This window comes from Trachurus japonicus, chromosome 20 (genome assembly GCF_045865225.1).
Source record: "Trachurus japonicus isolate A0001 chromosome 20, Traja_1.0".
NCBI classification, from domain to species: Eukaryota; Metazoa; Chordata; class Actinopteri; order Carangiformes; family Carangidae; genus Trachurus; species Trachurus japonicus.
In genome coordinates, this window is record NC_140926.1 from 19,096,442 (window position 1) to 19,119,302 (window position 22,861).

Consider the following 22,861-nt stretch of genomic DNA (forward strand, 5'->3'; position numbering starts at 1 on the left):
GATCCACCATGTGTTTTTCACTTCCATATATTATTTACAGCACGGAAGTCTAGGGGAATACATACTGAGTAAAACTGAAACATAAATTAATCAAAGAATGTATTAATACTTCAAAAGACAGCTGTAGAAAATCAAATCTGAAGCAATTTTGATTATTCATTTTCAAGTTAATATCAACCAGCTCTCCAGACACAAAGATTTTCCTGTGAGTAAAATATTCAGCTTGAGACTGTTGGTCCAACTAAACAACATGTTCAAAGATGTCACCTTGGATTATGAAGAACTGTGATGGGTGTACTACTTTTTGACATTTCATTTTAATCTCCTTTATTACTTATTATTCTTATCTTTTATTATCTATTTACTTATTTCTAGAGCCAATAACATCAAAATGAGACCAGAAAGTTATTTTAAAAACAAGTAATGTGAGCAGAGGAGATGAAAAAAAAAGTTACAATTGTAAATTTCCCCAGGGGATAAATAAAGTGCATCCATACATCTGTAAGTTTTTAGAAGTAAAAACTATTCCAAGTATCTAAAAGGAAATGAGTGAGTTTGATATTCTGGAGTTCATATTGAAGGGACAGGGTATTAGATTTTAGTCTGGCATTAGTTTTTAAATGTGCTGCCTATTATAAAAAAAAGGTTGACAACTGTCAGCCTGCACCTTCTGCTGCTCTGGAAAGCATCTACATGTGACTGCTAAAAGGATAGGATTTGGGTTTTCAGCAGTCAGCTAATGCGGTTTTGTCATTGCCATACGCAGGGCTATATCAATACCCTATCTCCAGCTGCAGTTGTTATGCTAGCACAGCAAACAGTGGGCAGACAGCCGCACTTGAGTGTTCCTTTGGGAAGGAAAGGGAAATCAGAGAACTAATCAGCAGCAGCTAGGACTGTGGAGGTGAATGCAAGTGCAACAAGCTAGTGATGCTGATGGGAGCTGACACTGAGAATTGGGAGAGGATCAAGAGACACCCTTACTTATGGAAGCTGTTTCCTCAGCCTGGAAAACTTTGATTTAATGTAATGGAGTCCTCATCAGTGAGGGGTGGGTGATGTAATAGGAATCTGGACACGGTTCGTCTTGAAGGCCTGTGACATGAAAATGAGAGGCTGGAAATTGTGTATATGAGGGGTATACGTGAACTTTGGCTCTGAAAACATGTTTCTATATTTCCAGAAACAGTTGGGAACAACGTTTGTTCTTGTTCTCTGATGTTTGCACAGAGTTGTTTGGGCTGCGTAACAACAGAGTAATTAACATCCCAGGGGTGTAAATAGCAAGTAAATTAATACTAATTCTATGCAGAGATGTACAAAATAGCCTTCTTTTTCTTTTTTTTTCCACAGTGGCTTATTAGTGAGGAACGCCACACACACATCTGCACGCGCACACAAACTCACACAGACACACATGCGCATCCATCCCCTACACACATGGGTATAAGTGAACATGACACACCTCTCCTCCCCCAGTCATACAAACAAATACACTACACACGCCAACATGCGCACACATGAGCAAATACAAACACACACCTACTTCTTAATCTCACAGCGCCATAAACACAACGAGGGAGTGAATTATGAAGTGTGAGGACTTGGCTTGGTATCAGAGGGAGGCTACCTCGCTGCTTGTTTGGATGTTAATTAGTTTGGCCTGTTTGCATTTTTATTTATCTGGTGCAAAGACTTTGAGCTGATAATCTATTCACACTGATATTGGAAGATAAAACTTGAGCACAGATGAGGTTGGCCAGTGAAACTGCCGCTTTTCTTCAATTATTCATCAACAGAGCAGCTCTGAGTGGCATCCCATGCATTTCAAAGTCACTTCATGCAACCATTTATCCGCTCAAGGTACATGTTGGGGACGAATATCGGCATCTAATGATGTATCGCTCCCCGTCCCTCTCTGTCTCACCCCTCAGCATCAAACACCTCTGTGATATATCACCCCCCTTCTCCATTCCCTTCACTTGGAATAAAATGTTATATCACCCTCAATACCGCACACTGTATGGAGACGTATGGATATGCATCCAACATGAGACATGTAATGAGAAGAGATGACAGAGTGCTTGGACTGCATGTGCACCTGCCACATACTGCCGGCCAAGTCAGCAGGACGAGAGGGAGACGAAGATGAAGATGAACAGAGCAAAAAAGCAGCCACCCCACACCCCTCGCTGCGTGGCTGATTTACAAGTTATGGCCTTTTTCTCCTTCATTCCACTGTCATTGAAAGAAGATTAGATGGGGCCGATTGCTTTAGACATCAAACATCATACAGTCGATCCATCAGAGCAGTCGCTTTCAGCGCAGCCTCTTATGTAGTGAGCTTTCTGGATGCATTCACAGTGAGGAGGGGGGAAGAAAAGGGAAAACACACTGTGTGCCTTCCCAGAGTCCACCCTCTTCTTCAGCCTCTAACCTCCCCAGTTTCTCCATTCCACAGTCAACTGATGCTCACTGGGATGTAAGGGCACTATTTTCTCACTAACCCCCTACCCCTCCTCCTCCCCTCTCTGCTTTTCTTCTCGTTTTTCTCCCTCCCTTTTCTTTATCGCTAACTTGTGAATGGCAGCCAATCAGGGGCAGAGTCGCCTCAGCTTCAGCCTGGGTGACATCCACCGCCAGAAGTGATGCACTGCTAGAGAAAGAGAGAGGAAGGGAGTGTGAGAGAGAGAGAGAGAGAGAGAGCAAAGGGAGAGAGGTGGAGGAGGAGGAGGGAGGAGGAAAGAGGGAGGGAGAAACAGAGACATAGAGAGAGAGAGAGGAGATGATAGAAAGAAAGTGTAGAGGAGGAAAGGGGAGAGAAGCCAGAGAGCAGGGAGGAGAAATGGAGCGAGGGAGGGCAGAGAGAAAGAGCGAAGCATAGAGCGAGGGAGGAAAGCAGGCGGGAGACTCACTCTCTCTCTCTCTCTCTCGCACACATACACACACACACACACACACACTCCCATACACATTCGCACCAGCTGTGCTGTTGTCAGTCTTGGAATGTAAGCTCTGCCGTGAGGAGTCAGATTCTCCACCGCTAAGCACTGCTCAGGAGTAGGGACACAGCAGCGTGCACTCAGTGACACAGATGGATGCTAAGCTGTGAAAATCACAAAGGTAAGGGCTTTTTCTTCTCTTTCTGATGAATGTTTAAGGATATATTTGTATTTTGTCTGCCTCCAGACCCCAGGGGATGATCTGCTCCTTACACTGTGACAGGGCTAGACTAATGCAGCAGCATCTCAAGAAAAGAAGTGTTGCAACTTCAAAGAGCTTGATAACAGCTAAAGCGACTCAAGTGTGGGATGATCAGATTTGTTTTTTTGTTTTTTATGTATTCTCTGATCTGAATTTATTTCTCATTTACTCCTGTCCGAGGTGTTTGCAATGAGAGAGAAACTGCACATAGTACCACCAGAGTAGATTCTCAATATCTTCTCCTCTGGCAAATTTGAACTTAAGCCCATTAATGATTCATGATGAATCAAACCTTAAAATTAATACCACTGAGTATTTTTAGAGTCGGTTCATTGCCTTTAAATGCTCTAATACTCATGACACCTGTCAGCGCATATGTAACTGAAAGGTAGGCGTTATAGCCCGGGGTCATACTGTGCTTTCATAAAGGCTAACATTAACTTTGTCACTCAATACAAAGTGCTACATTCAAGTAAGTGCTGTTCTGACTCCACACTGTGCACCAGTGTGTGCCCAAATGCCATATGTGTGTGTAGATTTGCACCATGGAGGTGCCTGCCTGTTACCATGACATATAATGTCGCAAAGTGTGTGTGTTCAGGGTCATTTGTGTGTGCACCTGTTCAAGTGTCCATGCCAAGCTCAATGTATGTGAGTGTGTGTGTGTGTGAGAGAGAGACAGAGAAAGAGTGTGTGTGTCTGTCTGCTGAGAGGCAGTGCGGGCGAATCATGGGCATGATGGAGAGGCACTGTGCCATTCATATCTCTAAAAAGAAAATAAAAAAAACCCATGGAGGTGTTTATCGTGGCGCTGGAGCGGTGCAACGAGAGCAGCCGACAGTGTTGCCGAGTACGTACATGTGCATATCCTCCACAGCACAAACTTAATCCACCCCTCACTCTCTTTTTTTCCGCTCTTTTCCCTGCCGCCCAGTCGACTGCATGCTGCCTCACGCGCAGACAGCCTTACAGTTTACCAAAGTGATATATTAGAGTATAGCGGTGTGCAGCAGGTCATCCATGTAATGCCATTATTGTTTAGTGCAAATTAGCCACTAACATGCTCCTTGAATTATTGTCAGATATGAAGTGACCTTTCAGTGTTGAAATGAAAAGAGGTGGAAATCTGTTCTCCCACACAGGCAGAGAGGCTCTCATGAGCTTTCACACAGCTGGTTTTAAAGGATTAAACATGAATATTTATTTGATAAACACTAGAAAATGTCAGCGAGGAAATGGTAAACTGGGGGAAGGAGATCAGGATATTTTCTTCTCAAAGTAGAGGAACTAATATGGTCATTTTAATCTGTTTTTATTAAATCTAAGCATTTTTAATCAGGATCATTTACTGGTGTGTATTTCCTTCTTTTCTATTTTTCTTGGCCCTAGACTCTCCTCCGTCGCAATTTATTCTTTAGCCAGACAGATTTTTATATGAATTGGTTACTATTGTTACTTTTAAAATACATACACCATTCTAAAGGCACCCCACAATAAGCAAGGTGCAGTTAGGTGAATTTATTAATTTATTTTATTTTAGCTAATAGTGCATTTTATATTGTTCTTTCACTGTCAACAGACCCTTTTCAAGAAAGAAGGCCCTCCCTCCCTTTCGGAGTAGTTTTTCAACGATGAAGTGTGCACTGTATCACAAAATTGCTTAGAGGATTTGAAAACATGAGTAAAGCTTGCTGAGGTTTGCCAAAGACTGCAGCCAGCCACGGCAGACTTGGGAAGGTCTAGGGCTCCACCAAGTGGAGGTTTGCACAGGTGCTGCGTCTTGGTGCATCAACGCCCCTCATGCTAGATTTACACTCTTGTCTGAGCTGCTCTGTCAATACCACCAAGCAATCACTGGAGCTACTCAAACTGACAATCACACGGCACTAGTTTCTTGCAGCATGACTCCCATATATGGTTAATATTGGTGTGCTGCTGCAAAAAATAAAAAAAATACTGCATCATTTACCAGCTGTAAATCTTGTAATTGGAGAAAAAAAAAGTGCTGGTACAAATAATCATAGAGATTAATCATGACACCAGTTTGATGACCTTGCAACCTTCCCCTGCCCTCTCTCCATCTTTGTCTTTCCCATCTCCAATCACTGGGTTTATTTATGGTTCTCATATATCGTCACTTGTTGAATCCCTTAATGATATAACCCATAACACAGAGCTATGATTTAAATGCTGTTTGAATGGCAGCAGTCTCAAATTCAGTTGATGTCACTGTAGTAGATAGGAGGTTTTGGTTGTTAGACATTTAATCATGTGGTCCCTCCCCCACGTAAATCTCTGTGTGTTCATTTGGCTGGTTCCAGGGCTGTGTGGTTATATGATAAGGTTCAGTACCAGACAAGTGAGATATGTATTTGTGGTTATGCACTGTGGCTCTGAATTAGCTTCTTTTTTACCCGTTGAAGCTTTATGGACATTTTTTTGAACTACTTCTCCAGGAAATTTCATCTCTCTTTAGTTGGCATATTCACTACTTTTGGATTTTGTAAGTGTCGTGATGAATAACAAGTGTTGTCATATGGAGGAGGAGCACAGTGTTAAAGTAAAACCACGCTGAGTGGTGTGTCGACATTATTCCTGGTAGCAAAGGTTGCAAGTAACAAACAGAGCAGATGGTCAATTTAGGGGTTTATATCCTCCCATGTATTGAGTAGTATCAATGTATTATGCATGCAAGACCTCTTAAAAAGGTTTAGCAACCAGACCTCTGCTGCACACTGCTGCACCTATGATTACTGTCCTACTGAAATCAGAGAAGCAGTAAAAATGCTTACTTGCAGGACTCGGTTTAATGTGTGTGGGGAAGCCTGCATGTTAAATTTTTGGGATGCATGTGCATACAAATTTATACAGACCAATGTGCAAGGCTGTGCTTTTCTAGGAAGCATATCCTGATGAACAGCTAGTTTATGTATCTGATCAAAGATATTCTTATTCAGCAAAACAAAAATGGATAATTTTGCAGATTACAGAAATGGGGCAGCATCAGAGCTCGAGCCAGAATCTGTCTTCGCCAAGATTAAGAATAACAACCCTAGACATCACTTTTAAAAGCACATTTTTGTCCCTTCACATCTCTGGGTTTTAATGCAAAGCCATAAGCTGCCTACATCTTAATCTAATCATAAACATTTTTTTTAATAAACCCACACTATTTAATAGGCTGGATAACTTGAGATAATTCAGCTTGAGTCTATAGGCTCTGGCATGGATTCAGCATGCTCACTCATCCTTTAATGGAGTGTTTGGAAGAATTCTGAAAAGATGCACTGGCCTAATGCTTAATAGGCGCACCACATCAAAGATTAATATCCAGAATGCTATTAAAACTCAAGGACAGGCTGGAATGATAATTAGAAAATGCAATCACAAGCATCAGACTAGATTAATTGCAAGGCGGCGTTTCCTGATTTCAGGAATGCATGTGTCACACTCCTGCCACATTATGGGCATGCACAAGAAAATAACATAAAGGCTCTATCAGCCGTTTGCAACACAATCTATATTTCATCTTTACTGCTGCAGCTATACATGTAGTTTGATAAAATCCCAATACTTCCAGCTCTTATTCATATTTACAGTGTCTGGTACAACATGTTTGCAGATGCTAATGCCAGTTCTACCTACAGTACAGTACAGTACAGTACAGAAGTCTTCCTGGCAGGCGTTCAACCACAATAATGTTTGAACACCACTCAAGTCTATTGTGGACTTGGGTGTTATTTGAACAGTATTTCTGATTAAACAAATTCAAGTGAATAATTAAGAATGGGCTTTTTTTTTTTTACATTGAGATCTCATTAGCTCAGTTATATGATTTTCTATTCACGGGATTACATTAATTCATTTATATTGCACACTTCAATATCATCAATGGAACCATAATACTAATTTGTTCATAGACAGTAACAGGGCTTTTGTTCATGTGAATACCCCCACTGACATCACACAGCTTATTTAAGAGCCTCAAACAAAAGCAAAGGAGTAGATAAACTAGCATGTGCTTTTATACAGCGGTCCCTGAGGTATCCAGTGAATGCCTGTCAGGATAACTCTAGTACTCTCGCCTTCATATGGGAACCCTGCTAAATGGGCTCTTTTAGAAAAGAGAGGCAAGATTTATTGGATTAACTTCCAAAAGACCATAAATTATGCATGCATATCCAAATTACCTATCAGGACCAGTCCTGGTGGGGACACTGCCTTGTAAAGTATCGAAGGTAGACTCCCCAATATCACAAAATACCTTATCACAGGCACAAAGCCTAACAGATACCTGGGCATAATTTAGGTGGTTTTGGCAATTCATCACATGTCCATATAGATTTTCTCCTTGTAGAGTAGTAGAGTACGTTGCAATGTCTTGGGGGAATAAAAAAATTAAGGCATTAACCATCACTAATGGATGCAAAGACAAAAAAGTGGAGTACAAATTTTGGAGATGGGGTGGGTAATAAGGCACAAGACAATTCATCTCTACGTGCGTTAGTGGAATTTGCCCTGTAGCTTTCGCAGTGTAACTGAATGAGCGTGAAGCCGAGCATGAGAATAAAAACTGAGTTTTTCAGTGCATTTTTACAGTGGCGGCTTTTGCTCGTGTCAGAAACGTTCTGCTCCCAGAGAAGCCTGTATAAAGCTATTCAAACATGCTCAGTGGCTTTGAAGCACTGTTTGCATTATCATCAGTAATGCAACTTATAATTAGAGAAGCGCGGCTCACCCCTTTACTCCCCAAACACAGGAAAAGGAGGAGATATGATAAGGGTGTTTGATTGAGAATTCCACTGGATTTACTAAACTACATGTAATTTCCATGCCAGTTTGGCATTGGAAATTGCCTGCCTGTAACAGACTGCACATTTCTATTGATAGATTATGCAGCTGCTGTGATCCAAGAAATAAGAGATAACTTATCAGTATTTATAAAGGACATTGATGTCAGTAAGTAAGAAAGAAAATGGGTCAGTGCCCCACATAAAAGAGTGTGCAGTACAATTTCACTATATATACACAACAATAAAGAAATAAAAGCTTTTTAGAAAACAAGGAAAGATGGGAGCAGAAAATGCTAATGCACAAATATGTCAGACTGACCAACTGTAACACAAAACAAAGAGCAGACAAGGATTTGATGTTGAATGCTTAAACCTAATTTGGATTTGCCATTCACTGAGTTGCTAATGCACTGGTATGATTGGTAAAACAATTGGCTGGATTCCCTTATGAGCAATCTGTCTTTTAATGTCAAATTCCAGTCGCTCTCAGCTCTCTAGAAGTTCACTGCATTCTTTTTGTCTATACTCTGCATATATATGAAAAAAAATCATCTTCTCAGATGGGGTACTTCTTCAATCAGCATTTCATCTTTTTAAAACTCATTTTAATTCACTGGTTTAAAACAGCTCTCACCACTGAATTATGACTTTTAAACTCTCCTTCATTCACATTGTACATAGAAGAAGTCCTGTGTGCACTGATTGCATAATTAGCTGCAGCCCTGGTGCAGCTCAAACTGAAAGAGACCAACAGCATAGACGAAATCTGCACTGAGCTTTTGTGCTGCATGAAGTGTTGCCCTCTTGTCGTGTGCATGCTATTTCAATGCTAGGATTTATAGTCTATTGTGAGAGAAATACATAAGTGCTATTAAAGTGCTTCTTGACTAAAGTTTCCTCTTTTCACAGGGATCTAAAGGACATCAAAGCAGAGGAATACAATGTCTGTTCTGATGACACTGCCTTCCAGTGTTCATCCCATCAGAAGCTTATTACCATAATTCAGAAGTCATCCAGGACATTTCCCAGCTGACTGGATACCATGATAACCAATCAGATCCTACTCCTCCTGATGCTCTCTATCCTGTGGCCCAGCACTGCCATGCCTTTCACACCTGGGAATATTGGGAATCTGTTTGGGATGGCAGAGAGTGATGGGAGGATTCTCCAGCGGTCCAAACGTGGATGGATGTGGAATCAATTCTTTCTGCTCGAGGAATACACAGGAAATGACTATCAATATGTCGGCAAGGTAACGTGCCCGAACACACTGTCTGCAGACTAATTATAGAAGGTTTAGCTTGTTGAAGTAGTGTTTGATGTAATTGGCTGAAGACGAATGGCCTGTCAGAAATCTGGCTGTTTCAGGCACAGCTAACTGGAGCTATCGGATACGCAGCGAGTGCACACAAACTGCTCGATTCCATCTAACTTGGAACTGTACTGTGTTTTATCACATTATTCTTTCTGTGAAAATATAGATTCCCTACTGCCAACAAATAATAATGTTTCATGAATGACGTCATTATTACTGTATGATGCCACAATACCAAATGTAAATGAGTCATTGTACTGCAACTTCCTGCTGGCCCAATTCAAAGCGACAGCAAACAAGACATTGGATTTTTTACTTATTTATTCCAGAGTGATCCCTCCAGAGGATTTATGGGCACTTGTGACAAACAAAAAATAAAGAAAGTATAGAAGTAGAAAGTGACACTCGCTGGTGGGTAATTGTTATGAAACACACTCAGAATGTAGATAAAAATGTTGTGTTTTTTTTTAGGACTGATATGTATTTGATTTTTTGGAGGGATCTCAGGGATATTATCTATGCACACTAGCATTTTTCTTCTTCCCATGAGTATCTTTCTTTTTTAAATACAGTACATCGACAGTATGCCTAGAAATTCAGTCCATCTTGTCAAGCACAGGCACACGACTGAATCCATCCTCAGAAGTCAGGAGAGTGCTTTGGAGACCAAATGCAAAGAAAAAAAAAAGAAGGCGGCTCTTGCAAGACACTTTTTCCTCCTGAGACTCACCCAAAAAAGTTGAGTTTCGGGACAATGCTGCTCCTCCCCACCCGCCCAGATCAGAGAGGTGCTTGTCAGCTCACCCGTGCTAGCACTATAAAGACAGGTGTGATGGGGAACGCTACAGTTATCAACTCGAGGGAGGGAAATGAGGTGACTGTCGACAGCCAATTTTCTCAGAGGAAGCTGGCTTTCATCACACACCTCATTCTCCGGAGTAAACAAGTGTCTTGTGCAAGGTTGAGTAGGGGGATATGACAACTTCTTTTGCAGAAACCATCATCCTGATGTAGGTGAAAAGAAGGAAACAGCAAAAATAAATTGAATAGAGGAATAAGGAAGAGGAAAACATATCAATCACAAAGGCCAATGAAATTCACCTTGCTGTGTTATATGATGAAGCAGCAAAGCAAATGCTAACTATAAATGGGGCCATCCGTTGATATATCAGTGACTGCTGGAATGTGGCTTTCTTCTCGTCTCTTTGATGCTTCCTAGCACCCAACTTCTGTGGTGTGACAGCAATCACATTCACCAGTTCTCCACTCTTTCTGTGTCCAATATCATTTGCTATTAAACTGTCAGAAAAACATGAGGCAGTAATAAATTACTGTGGGGGGGAGTGGTAGGGCAGCAACATACTGCCATTATGCCTTAGAGAAGAAGCTGTAGTGATCTGTCACTAATTCCATCAGTTTAAATTTGGAGTGTCACACATTGTCATATATTGATACAGAACAAGATACAGGATAGTTTTATAGTTGAAAACAAGTAGACCTGCCGCGATTAGTTGATTAATTAATTAGTTCATCATCAGAAACCTCACTGGTAACTATTTTAAATATATGCTTTGGGTCCAGCGTCTACATTTAAGCTGAATATCTTGAGGCTTTAGGAAAAAACAGAGGTTGTAAAAAAGGTGGATGAAGCCTGTATGACATGCTGCTCAGTTAGCTGCTCCACTGTCACCATCTTGTCTGTTCTCAACTGGCCTAACTCTACTCCACAAATGGGCAAAGAGGTGAGGTGTGTGTGGAGCCAAAATGCCATGTAAAATGGAAACGCCCTAATTTACAAAGACCTTTAGGATGAAAACATGAGTTAAGCCAGGTTCAGACTACACAATTTAGTAGGAGATGTCAGACTATTAAAACAATTCTAACATGCTAGACTTTACGTCGGGGTGTCGTACAGCGTGTTATAGCGTTGTAGACGCAAAACCGCTGGTCATCGATTATGTCACACTAAACATCTGTTTGTCGTTCCCGATGCTCATAATCTGGCACAATGCTGGAAATGTGTCTGCCATGACAAAATTGTGTCAAAATCGGCCAGAAACCGTGTAGTCTGAACCCGGCTTTAGTCACCTGCAGTCTGTCTTTTAAACTAGGCTGTCAACAAGTTTATATCTGCTGTAACAATTAGTATAGATGTCTGTAAGGATTGACTTGCTTTTGGAGCATTTGAAGAACTGCATTTTTTTTTTTTTTGGCACATCCATGTCGGTGTCATTTTTGTGGCACGGAGGTTGCAGCCTGGTAAGAAGCAAACTACATTTCACTGATCTAGTGGTGGAAAAAGAAAACAACTAAAAGAACAATAGGTTACAACAATTACAATTAATTGGCAGCTATTTTCGTAATTAAAAGAAAAAGGACAATCTTTGTTTGATTCCAGCTTCATTAATAGTAGGTGGCGGTGCTTGTTGCTGGTTCAAATATTTAGAAAACTCAACATCTTTGTGTTGTTGGCTGGTGGTCAGAAAAATAAATCTAGAAAAACATTGTGATGTTTTCCCAGACAAAAATATTCATTGATTCATCACCAACATAATTGGAATCAATAATGACAATTACTGTTATGTGCAGCCCCTATAGATAGAAAAACAGATAAACAGAGGGCAGACAGAACAAGATAGATTGATTGATAGACAGACGTAATGAAAGAGAGACATGTTCAGATGGAGATAGACGGTTGGAGATGCAGAGAGACAAACAGATAACGAAAAAGAGATAGAGGGAGACAGAAAGAGAGATGGCGAACCGAGACCAAATGCAAAAAAGCACTTTCATGCCCAGCACAAAGCCATCAAAGCCTTGATGGTCGCCCTCATAAAGATCATTTAATGGTCTTCACGGAGCACTGTGGGAGACCTTGTTTATTTCACATTCAATCAAACCTCTCCAATCAACCCACACACACTCACTAACTGTCACTTGAAGTTGATTTCTTGATTACGGCAATCAAATTTGATGTAAAGAACAGTCACACTCTGGTATGGCTCGCCTCTTAACTGCAAAGGAAGCGGCGCACAACTGCAGCTCCAATACATAATAAATGCAGCTCGTATTGCTTATCAAGGTGTTGAAAAGGCACGCTGCGCTGAGGTTTACATACTGAGTGCTGCTGACTGATACCTCACAGAATGATAAAAGAAATAACTGCACTAGTAAAAAGTAATGTTTGGAGCACTTATTCTGGCTCAGCAGCAATTGTCAACACTGAAAAAAAAGCCTAGTATACTTTATGACTGTAAATATACTATACAGTGGCTGTGCGTGTATGAAGCGTAAAACCCCCAAATCTCATTTTAACTGACTTTCACGGAGCCATTAATGAGTGTGAGCACTCAGTGTGTGCAGCTGTGGTGCCCTACTTCTTAAGCAGGGCTGTGAAGTGTGAACACTTGCAATGCTGAGCAATACAACCACAAACTTTGGATTCTGGAGCATTTGAGTGGTGTGTTTGAAGTGAACAAAATCCTATTAAATTTTTGGTACACTGCATTGTCTTGTGCCTTGTAAACAAAATGTGCTGCCCTAAATTTGAATATTCAAGGTAGCTCTCTTTGTTGTGTTAATATTTTTTGCCAATAAGTATCCTTGAGGTTTTTGCACAGCCTTGTTTTATACTTTCATGCATTAATTTTGTAGGACTTGAATGAGCCATAAAAATGTACAAAGTGCAAAACAGATAGTGTAAGCTGTAACTTTAACCTGCATAAGATATATTATGCTACATTGCTCCAATGGTAAAGAATTTCTGTCCATGTCTTAAGAGAAAGAGGGGGAGAGGGAGGAAGAGTAATTATTCTGTATCCGTTCTGCACTCTATTTTCCTATCTCCTCTTTGCAGCAGCGAGCAATGCTTACCAGAGACCTGACAAGAATTGCCAATGATTTTCCTGCTTTACTGACAATTCCTCAGTGTTTGTGCAAGGCGATTTAACTCATCAAGGCACTCTTCTGTGCTTCTGTTGTAAGGCCTTGAAAAGGCTGTGTTTGTGCTGCAAGGCCTTGGAAGGAGAGCCTCTAAATCTCTGCAAATATAGTGAGGTAGTGCTAACATTTGATTTTGTTAAGTCTGTGTGAAAAACACTTTGTGCCACACTTTTGAGTACACACAAGAGTATCAGTGCCATTTCTTTCCAGCTGGTAATACATGTACTGTGTTTACTCTGCCTGTCAGAAGCAGAGTTTAGTGAACTGCAGTGTAGGAGATCTCAAATGTAATGTTCCGTTTGGTTTATACAAATTGAAAATATATTTATATCATATCTGTCAGTATTTGCCTATACTTCATAATTATATACATGGAATTGGTGCTGTTTTCACTCCAGCTTAACTCAAATCCTAAACATTCATGTTGATGGCACAGTAATTAGTTAAAGCTAAGGGTTTGCAAGCTCATAAAGATCGACTGATTAAAAAATGTAAAGCACACAATTCTACAAAGACATGTGGACTTAGGCAGCTGGATACATAGGGTACAATCCCTTTTGATGACTCACTGTTATTTTTGTGTCCCGGTTCAGGTTTTTTTTCTTTTTGTCTCTCTTTTTGAGGATTAATAACCAAGACTGGGGAATTTGTTAATAACCATATAACCAAAAGGTTTAGATAAATGTCAATCCTGTGGTCTGGCATAATTTGAAATTGTGATGTCCTAATTATTACACCCTAAGCACAGTGGTGTGTTTGCACGGCCACAGTCCTGTAACGAAATACATTCCTCTTGTGTTGCAGGGGAGTTCAGTATCAAGTAGTGAGCATGTCCTAATGCACCCTACAGCTAACACGACACTACATAGACAATGCATTTCTAAGTAGAGGAAAGGTGACTGCGGCATTGAAGTTTTTTTCTTTTTTTTCTGAATAAATTGCACATACTGCAGATATAAAGCCCATTTCAATGCAAAAATGCACACAAACTCCCCCTTGCTTGCCAAAATTAGCCTGTCATTCATAGTCAATAGCAGTTGCAGCCTTCACATCCATAACATGTCATAAATCCTTGCTTCACTGGTCTCCAGCTCAGGAGAGAATTCATATTCACAAACAATGAATAGGCTGTCCCAGAACACAAATATATGTGAAAATTCAAGCTGACTGATATTCCTATTTAATAGACTTTGGATAATGGAGTTCATCTGCATGAAAATATTTTCAAACAACGCCAAATACTGTGCATATTGCTCATTTGAACTTGACAGCATCTTGTTTTCGCATGTGTCCCCGTTTTTTAATTCTGCCTGAGAATAGCTAGCACTCTGGCAATACATTTCTGATTTCCATCCAGAGTTGTACTGTTGACATCACTCTTCCAACTGCAGGAAAAATAATTAGTTTCCTCACAGCATGCAGACATTAATATTAATAAGTTACCGACGTATATTCTGTGTCCCTAACTACTTGTCATTTAAAATGTGAACCCATGAGATAGTGCTCTAAATATATCTGCTGACAGATCCAGTACAGTAATGAGCTTGAATCAAGTGTCTGTCACAGTACGCCACCATTACTCCTCCATGACACTTGGAGCCGCTTCAAGGTGATGGATAGGTCAGAGGTGACTAATTTTAGCAATTGTTGCTGTAGGTCAGGTTTTCATCATTTTTCAAAGGCACAATTTAGAAGAAAAATCTAAGACTAATTTGATCTGGAGTAATGGAGTATGTCACACTTGACACTACGGGTGCCAAGGCACTGCTCTGTACTGAGACAGAAGCAGATAGATTACTCAGTGGGTTTACACCATTATCTCACTGTTCACAAGAGTGTCAAATCTTTTCAGGCATCCAGACTGTGGTTTAAATGTATCTGAAGTCCTCTTAGCTGGGATGTGTATTTAATGTGTCTGTTCCCTGGAAACCCATGTGGCATGTAATGTTTATTTACTGCATGTTCAGCAAGTGAACTTGAGAAAATGTGTTGATAAGTTTGGTCCTTAGATATTTCAAATAAAATATGAAGCAAAACACAAGGCCAGTCAAGTCAAGTCAATTATGTTTTCAGAGCTCACAAATTGGACTCTGAGGACTTCTCCGGAAAGCGTACAACATCTTCGATCCTCAGAGAGACAACATTAATAAATAAATAAAAGTAAAGAGAGAGCTTATCGGGCCAACCTCAGAGATGTGTACAGAGGGTAGGGACTTGAAGGTTCACAAATGTTACCTCTGCTTGTGCCGGTAATAGTTTATTTATCTATTCATTTATTCATTTGAATGAAAAAAAATAGGACAGAGAGGTGCAACCAGGTCATGAAGCTAAAACTGGGGAGTTGTGGAGAAGCAGTGCCTCAGAGAAATGCCCCCGAAGAAGGGGATCGTTTTACATGTATTTCATTCTATGTGTTTATACTGTTCAAATTTTCAGCCACAGCCAAAAACAGCACAAAGGTACAGGAAACAGTGTTGTTGTTGGGAAGCAGTGTTTTGTTATTGTGTGGAGTGGTGCTCAAGGGCAATGATTAGTGCACGTAAATACTGCTTTTTTTTTCTTTCTGCCTTTTCTTTCAGTTGAATTTCACTTCAGAAATGCAGTGTTGCCAATGGTTACACGAAACATTGTAGCGCTGTGTTTTCTTAAAAGCCTGAAGTGGATAAGAGAAGAAGTGTGCATTATCTCTCGTAGCGTGCGTCATCATATTTCCGACAGGTTTCACTTATATGTATAAAATGCTAAAATATGTAATCCTTCTGTCTGATTTGCAGCTGCACTCCAACATGGACAAAGGTGAGGGCAACGTGAAGTACGTGCTGACTGGAGATGGGGCGGGCTCCCTGTTCCTGATTGATGAGAAGTCCGGGGATATTCACGCCACCAAGAGGCTGGACAGGGAAGAGAAAGCTATGTACACGCTGCACGCCAAGGTTCTCGATCGAAACACCAACGCCGAGCTGGAGCCAGACACTGAATTCAATATTAAAATTCATGACATCAATGACAATGAACCAAAGTTTGCAAAGGACATCTACTTTGCCAGTGTCCCTGAAATGTCTGAAGTTGGTAAGTTATGGTTTGCTTTTATTTTCCACCTGAACTGTTTTGTGGACTTATCAAGACTATTTTGGCCTCTATGTCAAATATGTGTTGCCTTTCAACATGAAGTGAGATTTTATACACTATTATATCATGCTAAACTATACAGCATTCAATTTGAAGAAGTTATTTGTTTCCCCTACATTGCTAGACATAAGGCTTTAACATTCAACTAAAGATAATGAGAAGAACGCTTGTTTCTCATATATTTACTTCTTTAAGAATTTGTGTAATTATATACTGAATGCAATTTTGCAAGACACACTTTCTGGGCAATGTAGTGAACACGCAACAGTGCCATTCATCAGTCAGCTGGGCTGGCCTAATGTGACACTGTATTCACTTCAAAGTTATTTGTTGCTTTTGTGATTATTATTCGTTCAGTCAGGCTCATTGGGCATTCATAAGGAGTAATGCCATTTGCCATTTTTAATAGGCGGTAGAAATATTGAAAGTTTAGATTGTCACAGTCTTTCCAATTAAGGATTTGCTTCATTGCACTCCACTTCATTCCATTCAAGTAATATAAATAAACCGATTGGCATGAATATAAACAAAGCTTATGAAAATAATGCATGCAACTCGAAATCAATCCTCAATTATGCAACCGCAAATTAATACACAGGAGCAATCAAGGGTAAATCAAAACCCAATTGTCTATATGACAAATAACAATGTCCTATTTGGAATTCATAATGCACTGCTCTTAGATTTTCTCAGCTGCATGGATAATGGCCAAAGGTGGGTCAGGGTCACCACTGCTCGTCTCCGGACTAATAAACTGCCTTATATGTTCAGACTGAACACATTGGTTAATCAAGCCAGCCAGCCATGAAGAATCAGCAGCTCCCTTTTATGCTATCAGTGCCGGGGCTAAGTGGGACAGATGTTCAAGGGTTCATTAGTATGCACGGAGAGAGTCATACGCAAACAGGACACAGCAGAGGTCCCCTGAATGCCAAGGACAGTATTTGCAATGTGGCATCATTGAAACGCTTGGGTTGATTGGGTTGCAGGACATAAAATGGGAGCGACTGAAATGACAGTGTAGAAGAAGAAAGCTCTTTCTAAGCTTAAATGTTTACTCATTTTACAAATGAAACACATCCAATAACACATTACCTAATTGTGAAAGCTGGGCATTTGTATTTTTTGCATACAGTATATGGAGTGCACAACATGTAATGTGTTGTTATGGTCTCTGTGATAGTTTTACAATGCAGAATATAATGTGGACATACAGACCACAGCATTCAGATAGGTACACATGCTCTTATTCTCCAGGCTCTGTGCTTCAACACATCTGATTTGTGGTAAATGTATACATGCTACAAGTGTCGGCTTTAGTTTGAGCAGGTTTTCATCATTATTAACTGGGTCCAAGGTGTAGCCTTTTGAACACATCATGCTCACACTGCACATTTGCTGTATGTAGAATTTTAAAAAAGAAATCGGACATTTGGCAACTAATGCCATGATACCAGCTCGACTCGACTAAACTCATCCTGTTTGCATTAAGTACCTGGAATCTAGTACCTGGTACTACTTTTCTGGTACCACCCCGGCCGAGGTCCCAAAACGGGAAAAGGTGATGTGAGAACATTGAAAGCCACTTATTGGTCGAGAACCATCAGTGTGTCACTGCATCATCAATGTGCTGCATGCAAGAATATCCTCCACGGATAAAAGCTGTTTTAATTCTTGCTGTAGGGCTGTTAATATGTCACTTTATTAAGTTTTACAGTAACTGTTTAGATCCCCAATATGTGGTCAGCCTATGGGACCAGCTGGCTGGGACCAGCGGCTCTATGTACAGACATTTCAATAAATTAACTGTTTTAAAATTAACAAATAAGTCTATAGTACATTTTATTTTATTCCATTAAGCAGCGCTGCTTTGACGACCAGCTACTCTAAAGGCTGTACTATCCTGTAATGGAAACAACCTCCAGAATAGTACCTGGTACCAAGCCGAGTTGAGTTAAGTCGAGTCGAGTCGAGTCGGTACCACATAGTGGAAACACAGCCTAAGTGCTTCATGGGAAGTTGTGTGGTGTTCAAATGTTAGCTTGTGCCCAAAACACTCCGATTTGGCTCGGGTTTGTCTGAGAGTTGCCATTCAGATTGAGACATTTGTCTGTCAATGAGGACTGAACAGGTGGCCATGTAATTGAAGACGATAATGAGGAGGCTTAAACCAAGGATCTATTTCAAAAGTAGCTTTTTTTTACAAAATCAAAAACTCGGTAAATTCTAAAGAGAAAAAAAGTGTGTATTGGAAAAGTATAAAAATGGCAACTGACCTTGTTGACTGTGGAGCAAATGTCTTGTGGCTGAGATGAAAACTATTTGCATGGTGCAGAAAAACAACCCTATGTCTGCACAGCATGTCAAGAACGCTCACCAGTAAGTAGGTGTACGTGTTTCTTTGTCAACAATAAAGAGAAGACTTTGTGACCGTCACCTCAGAGGAATCACCATGGGATGCAAACCACCGATAAACCTCAAAGACAGAAAGGCCAGGCATCAGTTCACAGAAACACACAAATAGAAACCAACACAAACATATGCACTGATGAAACAAAAATCAACCTATATCAAAATGATGGAGGGGGGAAATTGTGAAGAAAAAAAAAAGGAGTAGCCTGTGACCCAAAGCCACCATCTCATCTGTCAAACATGGCGGTGGTTCTGTTATAGTCTGGGCACAAACTGTATGACTCCAATGGAACAGACATTCTGGCATTTATTGATGATTCCACTGCAGTGGCAGGAAGCAGCAGGATGAATACAGAGGTGTACAGGAGCGTTCAGCCAAATGCATCAAAACTCATTGGACGGCATTTCATCATTCAGCACGACAACGATCCTAAACATACAGCCAAAACAACCAAAGAGCTTTTCAGACTGGCAGGGTCAACCGTCTGGTTTCAACCCGATGGAGCTTTATTCCTAAAAGCAGAGAGATCCCATAAAGCTGGCAGCAGCTGAAGGAGGCTGCTCATCAACAAGGGGTGTATACGGGTCAGAGAGTTCACACAGTGATAGACTCCAAATGATTTACCACAAAATAAAAATGTTTCACTTCAGATGCATCTCTTCAATTACTTTGGAAACCCTAAACTTTGAGCACTATTTGCTAAAAGCCCTATATCTGACACACTCTTACACACTCTCAAATTAAAGTTGAGTCTTGGCACTTTAACAATAGATTCCATCATTTCGTTTTCAATTCGATGTGCTGAAGCACTGAGCCTGAAGAATAAAGAAAGTATAACTGTCCAAACACTTGCAGGAGTATAATACAGCTACATGAGCTCAGTAATTATATTTCAGCTCCTCAGCTCATCAGCAGAAGCCTGTCAGTATTTGCCTAATGTTGCCACACCTCTGATTCTGACAACATATGTCAAAAAGAAGAGAAAACAAACAGGAGCTTTCAGTCTCACTGATATTTAAAAGAGATTCAACTGCTAAGACACTGTGGTTTAATGAAAGCTATAATTTTCACTGAGGTAGAGGCAGCTGTGGCAAGTACCTTGTTGTTTCTTTAAAGAAAGGTGAAAATGACAAGCGATCCTGGGTTCCTGATTGAGTTTAGTAGAGACGTCAGTAGTCCAATAATGTGACTTCCTCCTGAGGCCTGCGGTTTGACATGAATATTAGCTGGCTACCACTAAAAGACAAATACTATCAGGGCAGCTGGTATTAAAGCTGCCACCAGGATTGCATTGTGCAGGGAGCATTAGAACAGCATCTCTTCATATGACGAAGAAGCAAATAAAAATATGTTGAGTCAGTCATTTGATCATGCCTCAACTCGATGTGTGCGGCATCATTGCTTTGGCTTTAAAATTGACTCTGCATGTTCTATTTGCAGGTACATCTGTTGCCACTGTTACTGCCACTGATGCCGATGATCAAACATATGGGAACAGTGCCAAGCTTGTGTATAGCATCCTTCAGGGACAACCGTATTTCTCGGTGGATTCTGAAAATGGTAAGCCAAACCCGGCAGGATCAGGATGCAGTTTCTAATGTTATGCGAGTCTATAAACAGATCTTTCTCACGGCTCGGGTAAGTGTTTGTGAGAATTAAACAAGCTGAATAAGGATCTGCCTGTGTTACTAATGTTAAACATCAAATGTGAGATTTTAGTCTCAGCTACTACAGTAAATTCCCTTCAGTAAAAAGGAAAATCAATGAGATGACTCGTTTCGGCTTGAATTTAAAATCCAGTTGTTTCCCCCCACGTTTAACTAAATAAAATAAGACATAAAAGTAAGATATTATTAAAAAGTAATTCACTTTGATGACACTTTGGTGCCTAGGCTGAAAAAGGCAAACCCCTTCAGAGCCATTATTCACGTTATTTATTTACAGCACATCTTTGTAATATCTAACACATTTGTGAAATAAGATTACAGTATTTGCCAATTCACCAAGAGGTAAAGCTGATTCATAATGTCAGATTGATCCTGTTATACGAGTGATCAGAACAGAGGTGCTTCTGTTGCATTCTCGATACAACACTATACCATACTTGTACTACTAGTACTAGTAGTTTTCTCTGATTTCAACAGTGGTTGTTTAATTGGGAACCTCTTTTTTCACTCAGATGAGGTAAGTTTCTTAGTTTGATATGTAAAAAGAAAAAAAAGTGATTATATTCCTTTAAAAATGATACAGGCTTTATTTTATCAATATCAATTAGGTGCTTTTGTTGTTTAAACCTAACCAGACACAGGACTTAGGATGTCCTGCACTTTGTACATTCACCATCCACCCAGACCAACCCCCGACAGCATTCATGTTGTAACATTGTAGCACTTCTGACAGAAGAAAAACATTGCCAGGGAACATAAACCAGGCAGCTATTACATTTTCCCCCCAAAATACAATTGACAAACCAAATTTGTAGTATATAAATGTAATTTCCCACGAGATATGGTTGAGAACAGAGCTGGAACTGATCTTAATCTTATCAAATTTTCAGGAAGGCAGCAAATAAATTTTCCAGTTTTCCTGGCAAATGTGGTAGAAATAATGTTGTGTTGTTGTTTTTTTTCCAGGCACCATCAAAACAGCCCTGCCTGGCATGGACAGAGAAGTCAAGGAAAACTACCAGGTTGTGATCCAGGCAAAAGACATGGCTGGACAGATGGGCGGCCTTTCAGGAACCACTACAGTCAGCATCACTCTCTCTGATGTGAACGACAGCCCGCCACGCTTCGCTAACCGTAAGAGACCAGTCCTCCATATTTCACAGTGACTCTTGATAAGCTTCTAAATAATGAGTGAACTTTTGTTCAATCTTTGAGGTAAGATAAATCTCATGACACAACCATTATACAATATTTATTTATTTTTACACTGACTGTCATGTGCAGATTCCTTTCGGGTGACTGCTGTGGAGTCCACAGAGATCGGAGGCGCGGTTGGCCGTATTAAGGCTGATGATCCAGATATTGGGCGTAATGCTGAGATGGAGTACAGTATTGTTGGTGGTCATGACATATTCAACATCATCACTGACCAGACCACACAGGAGGGAGTCATCATAATCAAAAAGGTGAACTATTTTATTTATTCTTTCCGTCTTCCTTTTCCTCTGAGGTGCTTTATAACTTTTGTTTAATGCATTTAAAGGAGCTAATTGTTAGTTGTGCTAATGCTGCGTAACTAGTGTTAGCATTAACAGCTTTTTACAAACCAGTCTGGTGATAAGGATTAGTCATCATGGTGTTTACAACATAAGAAGTTATACAAAATACCCCCCCTCCCCCTTAGCAGAGCTAATCTTTCAGATGGTACTGTACACTGACTCGGTATTGGAAAGTGATAGGGTGTTGCTATGGTGTTGCTTTCCACCGCTGGTCACATTTCTTAGCGAGTGAAGCTTAATTCTGAACAACAACATTTCTGCTACACTGGTAAGCAGTTGTTAATGTTAGCATTAGCTTTGTAGCAAAATAACAAATGGCTCATCAAACCACTTCATGCTGCAACTGTAACAATTACTTGACTGATAATGGCTGTGCAATCAGATAAACACTTCTTCTGATAAGTGACATGTCACTTAGCTGTAATGACCAGCCTGGTCACCAAGAAATACACAACTGTTCATGGAAAACCTCATGTTACCACATCAGATAATAGCTACATGATCTGTTCCATATAGAACTTAGACAAAAAAGTAAAGATGTATATCCATCAGAAGATTGAAAGTTGAACTCCTAAAAGGTTAAAGAATTAGCTTTTACAAGCTTCTCTTGACTGTTCCAAGTTTAACGGTGTGTTTAATTTAAATTAAATTTGAGCTCTCTTTTTTTCATCTAATTTTAATATGTACGTTTCACTTCAGTGAAAAGACAGAAAAGTACAGTTTGAGATTAGAAACCACCCGATAACGTTTATTCATGTAAGAAAGACGACAGAATTTATTTTTGAACTGCAGTGTAAAATCAGATACCCTAAGCCTGTGAAATGAATAATATAAAACAG

The 22,861-nt window shown here is 40.2% G+C and overlaps 1 protein-coding gene across 2 annotated transcripts in view; it reads left to right on the forward strand.

Moving 5' to 3' along the window:
• Nucleotides 1–2,910: 2,910 nt before the first annotated feature.
• Nucleotides 2,911–22,861, forward strand: part of LOC146966811 (cadherin-10-like) — a 29,821-nt gene continuing 9,870 nt past the window's right edge. The window contains exons 1-6 of one of the 2 annotated variants that reach the window (XM_085763122.1): nt 2,911–3,123; nt 8,907–9,249; nt 16,029–16,323; nt 20,237–20,356; nt 21,430–21,597; nt 21,748–21,929. In XM_085763122.1, the coding sequence (XP_085619248.1) occupies nt 9,040–9,249; nt 16,029–16,323; nt 20,237–20,356; nt 21,430–21,597; nt 21,748–21,929 (975 nt within the window). In that variant the 5' untranslated portion in view covers nt 2,911–3,123; nt 8,907–9,039. Of the gene's footprint in view, nt 3,124–8,865; nt 9,250–16,028; nt 16,324–20,236; nt 20,357–21,429; nt 21,598–21,747; nt 21,930–22,861 lie in introns of those variants that run through there. The other variant, XM_085763123.1, reaches the window with a different exon arrangement.